The following is a 5,981-nucleotide window of genomic DNA, read 5'->3' on the forward strand; positions in this document are numbered from 1 at the left end:
AGAATTGTTTGTGGCAGGAAATTATTAGGAGTCAGAATGGCCTGGTCAGGTTCTAAGCAGGAGAAAGAAATTGTGCATTCTCTCAAGCTTTTCAGTAGCTGAGATATCAATCTAAGTGATTTATCTAAACTCATGCAGACTGAGAATTCGGTTCAGGGTTCTGGACTGTCAGTGAAAGTGTCTGTCAAACTGCCTCTGTGTAAGGTCTAACTGAAGTAACTTTACCTGTCCCTTTCCTCAAACAGAATACGATGCTTATCATTCCATTAATTGTTTAAATCTTTACTTAGAAAGCTGCTGAAATGGTCTCCTAGAGTCACTGAGTTGTATGTTTTGGTTTTGTAAGCATAATCTTTTTTTAAAACAAGAAACAAACTGAAGAGTTGTAACAAATAATTTCCCGTCTTGAATTTTCTCTGCTGCCCTGAGTCTGATAGCCTTTGTTCTCCCGGACATACTCTTCTAAAATTACCTGCTTGGCTTGGTATATTCAGTTCACTGATACACCTGAGATCATCATGCAATCATGTCTTTGTTGTGACCTCTTTTCTGTAACGTAGACACCTCAGACCCTGGTGAGATAGATTTTACGTTGATTGTGTGTTCTTTTAAACAGATTTGCCATGTTCCACGATGTCAGGATCCCTAAAGCAAACATAGTGAATATCTCAGGAGATGTCACATCTGAGGGGAAGTACTCAAGTCCAATCAAGGTGTGAATCAAGGTTTTGTTTCATTAAGTTTAAGAGGTAAAGCATGAGCCTCTTGTGCTGGGAAGTTCTGGATATCTGGCTGTTGAGAATTCAACATGAGATGGTCAGAATAGTAGTTTTTAATTGTCTTGCAGAGATATCTTAACTCGCCTTACTGATTTTACTGCCTTCTTGACCTTCGCACTACCCTGCTGATCTCAACTACTTTGAGTCTTGCCTGAACACCTCACCTAAATGTGTCAAGAAACAAAATTGGCCAATCCTTTGGCTTCTGATTTTGATACCAGAGTTGTATCTTTACAAGGGATGGAAACAAAAATGTTAGCCTCACCATTCAGTCTGTGCCTTTCATTCATTCAGGACGTTAAGGAACGTTTTGGTGCAGCTCTGGGATCCTTGTCCAGTAGCAGAATTATTATCATGGCATTTTCCACAACCAATTTAAAGCTTGCTGTATCAATAGCCATTCGCTTCTCAGCAGCTCGCCGGCAGTTTGGACCAACTGACACAGAAGAAATACCTGTTCTTGAATACCAAACACAGGTAAATACTTTGGAATTCACATCTACTGACTTTTATATAATGAAACTCAGGATCAGAGTACTGCAGATCTAAGTAGTGACACTGAATTAGTAAATTGTCTGTGTCATCTGAAGTGTAGCTTTGGGGATTCGTCCCAACTCAAGACCTTTTCCTGGCATGATCAGGCTTTTGACATAAGTTCTTGGAACAGCAAAATCCAAAATGCTCATGTTTCTCTGAAGTACCTAGAAATGTTTGATTACACTTAATTATGTTTATAGATGGTTATTGCTAAGTTCTGTTCTCCATAAAGGTGTTTTCCAATTTGAACAAAGTAAAAACAAATGAGTTGGTTCACTATAATAAGGTAGTTACATAGATATAACTATAGAAATATATATCGTTTTGCGATCAAAGGTATTTAATTTTTGTTGCAGCAATGGCGTCTTCTTCCTTATCTAGCTGCCACATATGCCTTAGATTATTTCTCCAAATGTGTGTTTGAGCACGTCGTAGAATTCTATGCAGGCGTACTGACAAAACAAAGGAGTCAGAGACAGGTGAGATATTTACATATTTATTCTTCACTGAGTTCTAGTAAGAATAATAAACTGGAAATTGTTAAATGAAGGACCTACTTGGAAGTCTTAAGACATATTACAATCAAGAATGCTAGAGCAATGTCTCAGAAATAGGGGACATATAAATTAATGATTAATGCTGCATTCAGGAAAGTATCCGAATTAGTTTTGATGGAGTGACTAAAATTCTATTGATTTCTGTGGAATTTAGAGTTATATTGCCTTACAGAATTGCTTATCGTAAATGTATGATGTTAATGCAAATTCATCTTCTAAATGTTGTAAATGATACTGCAGGGAGCATATATCAAAGACTTTCTGAAACGATGCATTCTTAATTCCTGCAGAGACTCTTTGAGTCTGTCTTGTGCTTCTAATTCATATTAATGAATTAGAGTGAATGTTTTTGGAGAAAATTTGTAAGACTTTTGAGGCTTAATGTTGAATATCTCATCCACAGTCAGTCCACTGAAGTCACTGTGAGGAGAGCACCCATTCTCAGAAAAGTCCACACGCGTAATTAAATTGAATTTATTTAAGAAATGAAAACTCCTCCAAGTTTACAAGTTCGGGTATCAGTTGAGAAGAGCAGTTGCTACACTACACCCAGCCCTTAACAAAAGAATAGTGATCCGGATCATAACTACACTCACCTATAAAAGGATGAGGAGTCTCAACCTCAAGGATTATCCTTGGATATCGTCCCAGACCAAGGGGGAGGGTGAAAGTCCAACTGCAGATCCTGCTGCTTCTTGGACGGCTCTAAAATGGCCACCAGCAGGGCCCCGTTTTAAAGCTCAGTTGAGTCTGAACTGTGGTCAGTCAAAGCCATCTCAGCCTCCCATGGGCTGCCTGCCAGCTTCCCGGGTGTACCCCTCGGCTGGTGAGCGAGTTCCGAACTAGCCAGGTTCCAGCAGATTCTCTGAACTCTGCCTGGCAACCGCTGACTAAGGGCTAGAGGGGGATGCACCTGCCACAGTCACCCCTTTACAGAGGAAAGAGTTTGATCCATCATCTCTGTGCAAGGATTGATTCTTAACTAAAATAACTGCAGTTTGGGGTTTTTTGGAGGCCAGTTCAGCTCAGTCAGTTAGAGCGTGCTGCTGATAACGCCAAGGTCACGGGTTCGATCCCTATTTGGTCCCCATGTGTTGCCTGATCTAGCTGAGAGGCGTCCCTACCAACGACAAGGAGGGTGGATTAAATGATCTCTAAGGTCCCTTCCAGCCTAGGCCATTCTATGATTCTATGATTTTATTGTTTTAAATTTTGACATTATTAATTGTTAAGGCTTACACACTGGCTCTGCGTTGCTCAGATCTCAATTAAACACTCATGTTTTTTCAGCTAAAATAAAACTTGTGAAAAATATAGGTACTAATGGCTGGATATTCTAGTTTCTCTTCTTTGCACAAACCGCAGAAGAATCTTTTTGGGTTTTTTTAATCTGATTTTTTTATCTGTGGAGGTCTCCAGTGCAGTCACTAATCTTAGGCAAAACAGCGGCTACCAGAAAAAAAAACTGTGATAGAAAAAAGTCTAGTTGTTAAGAATGTAATCCTTATTAATTCTTTTTGTTCTACAGAAGATCTTATTAAAAAAAAAAACACAAACACCCCAAAAAACAGCAACCAGGGAGTTAACTCTTAAACAGGCTTTGGTATTATCGACTCATTATCTCTAGAAACTGGAATTCCAAACACATTTTCAAAGGAGGGCCAACTCAGTTAGTGTAAATGCAGGCTACTGTGATTCTCTGGAATTTGAGGGGATGCATTGAACTTTTCCTACTCTTTGCAAATCAGTGTCTGTAAACTGTAAATAATCAGGGAAAACTGTAAGGCAGTAAATATGATAAATATCCCTTGTGGAGTGGGGAGAGAGGGACTGCTCATGTCACAGAGGGGCTAGAAGCTTTCTCTGGGCATGCTACCTTCAACCTGTCTCTCCATCTTTGGGAGGAAAAGGTTGGCAAGCAGTGAACTACCCCATACAACGCCACGTCAGCTGGCACATCTGAACTAAGATGTACCCACATGTCTGTCACCTGGCAGAAATTATTGCTGTTGCTTATAAGAAAGTTAGTGTTCAAGGTTGTTTCAGTTGTGGCAGGCTTTTTTTTATTTTTTTTTGTGGCAGCAAAAAATACCTTACCTAGATCTCAGGAAATGTTATCTATGTGTTGTCAGTTTCTCTTCATCATAAAGCACCACACATAGATGTGGCTTTAACTGGTCACAAACTTACTTTGTGTAGAAGTTTTTACTCACCTGTAACTTGTTTTTGACGAAGGCTGATATGGGACGTGAGCTTCATGCCTTATCTACTGCCAGCAAGCCACTGTGTTCTTGGACTGCTCAGCAGGCAGCCCAGGAGTGCCGAGAAGCTTGTGGAGGACATGGTTACCTTGCCAGTAAGTTCCAGGCTGCTGCATCCACTGATCAGAAAGAGAATGGTTATCTTGATGCATTCCTTGACTGTTGCATCATGGTGTCTGAATTTTAGCAAGGTTTGGAAGAGGCTTTTTTCCTCATATCCATATTTTTAAAGTTCATTTTTTATGTGACACCACAGAAAGAATTAAAACCTTGCAGGATTTGGACAGATTGTGCATGTGATTCAGTCTCAGTTCCAAAAAAAAAGGTGCAGATTTTGTAGATGAAAATTCCCCTTTCTAAAATCTTTCTAGTATATTCATTTCCATAACCTAAACAGTGAACTTCCAGCCTTATTTGTTGGTAACAATAGCTATACATAAAGGAAGAGACAACTTGCTTGCATTTTGTCACAGAATAATCATTTCATCCCCCTTAGTTGCTATTAATGCATTGTCATATATTCAGTTGTGCACTTGTTCTTATTAAGTGAATCGTCTGGGTGAGATCCGAAATGACAATGATCCAAACTGCACATATGAGGGAGATAACAATGTCCTGCTTCAGCAAACCAGCAACTACTTAATGAGCTGGATGAATTGCATAAGAGGTAAGTTTTCATTGCGGAATCCTGTGCTGCACCCAGTGGTGTGTAGTTAATGGAATTAGGAGGTAGTTTCATGCTGAAAGCAAATGGCAATCATTTAATCATTTTGTAGAGCATAAATAATGTGCTACAGCCTCCATCATGTGATGCACTCAAAATACACAAATATCTGCTGCGAGAGCTACTCTTTCTCTTACGTCTTGTATAAGCTAAATAGATGTTTTGCCATCCCTAGTCAGTGTTAAGTAGTATCTTAATCCCTGGGAAGTGCAGTTTAATTCATTGAAAGTTGTTGTCAACCTGGGTACCCTCTGCTCATTGTCCATAAAACAGTTTATGTTGCCTAACTTGGCATCAATATCCATCAGTACATTTTGTAGTTCTCTGGGTAAATGTTTTTCTTTCACTTTTCTAGCAGGGAGTTTCACCAGCATTTTACAGAATACAAAAACTCAGCATAAGAGTTGACTCTTACGGGGCTTATGGGCAGTGATGTCAGGTTTTTAAGGACTTATCCACCAGTCTTTGTTTGGTTGGGCTAGGCCATAATGAAATAAATATTATAGCCTAATTACATCTGGCCTATCAAGTGTATGCACAGCTTTGTAACAGGCATTTAGTTCCAAAGAGTCCGATCTCTTTTCTCATAAATAATTTTCGTTTTCTTCGGTATTTCAGATAAAGCTCCTTTTGAATCCCCTTTTGGAACAATAAACTTTTTGCAAGACTACCATCGCATCCTTGGCTGGAAATTCACAGCCATTAGTGTTGAAGATTGCATGGACTCCTCAGGTAACCCTCTGCTGTTCTTAAAATGCTTCTAGAGTCTTAAATTCCTTTCCAGAGGAAAGGATCCAGAGATTTGAGATTCAGCCTCTGCTACCTGATAGATATTTGTCATCTTACTCTTTGCTGGCCTTGTTTGTATTATATGCAGATGAGCAGATAATGAGATAACAACAGGGCACTGGGCAAAAATGCATCTGTGAAACTGAGAACATACTGAGGAAGAAACTGCTCAATATATAAGGGCCAATTGAGCCAATTCCTAGAATTCAGTAACCACTCATTGCTCAAATAATTGCAAAAATATGAACTTTGGGTAGCAATGCACAGTACCAAATGAGATAGTATCCTAATAGCTAGGGCATAGAATCATTCAGGTTGGAAAAGTCTCTTCCGA

At 39.4% G+C, this 5,981-nt stretch overlaps 1 protein-coding gene across 1 annotated transcript in view; it reads left to right on the forward strand.

The window, feature by feature from the left end:
* The window catches only part of LOC104272807 (peroxisomal acyl-coenzyme A oxidase 3-like), a gene marked incomplete at both ends in the record, with an annotated part of 14,820 nt that extends 9,230 nt beyond the window's left edge, over positions 1 to 5,590 (forward strand). The window contains 6 exons of the mRNA XM_009867902.1: positions 617 to 713; positions 1,074 to 1,256; positions 1,673 to 1,795; positions 4,109 to 4,229; positions 4,682 to 4,801; positions 5,477 to 5,590. Of these exons, the coding sequence (XP_009866204.1) occupies positions 617 to 713; positions 1,074 to 1,256; positions 1,673 to 1,795; positions 4,109 to 4,229; positions 4,682 to 4,801; positions 5,477 to 5,590 (758 nt within the window). The remainder of the gene's footprint in view (positions 1 to 616; positions 714 to 1,073; positions 1,257 to 1,672; positions 1,796 to 4,108; positions 4,230 to 4,681; positions 4,802 to 5,476) is intronic.
* Between the last annotated feature and the right edge of the window lie 391 nt (positions 5,591 to 5,981).

The sequence above is a fragment of the Apaloderma vittatum genome, unplaced genomic scaffold (genome assembly GCF_000703405.1).
Source record: "Apaloderma vittatum isolate BGI_N311 unplaced genomic scaffold, ASM70340v1 scaffold12824, whole genome shotgun sequence".
NCBI lineage: Eukaryota > Metazoa > Chordata > Aves > Trogoniformes > Trogonidae > Apaloderma > Apaloderma vittatum.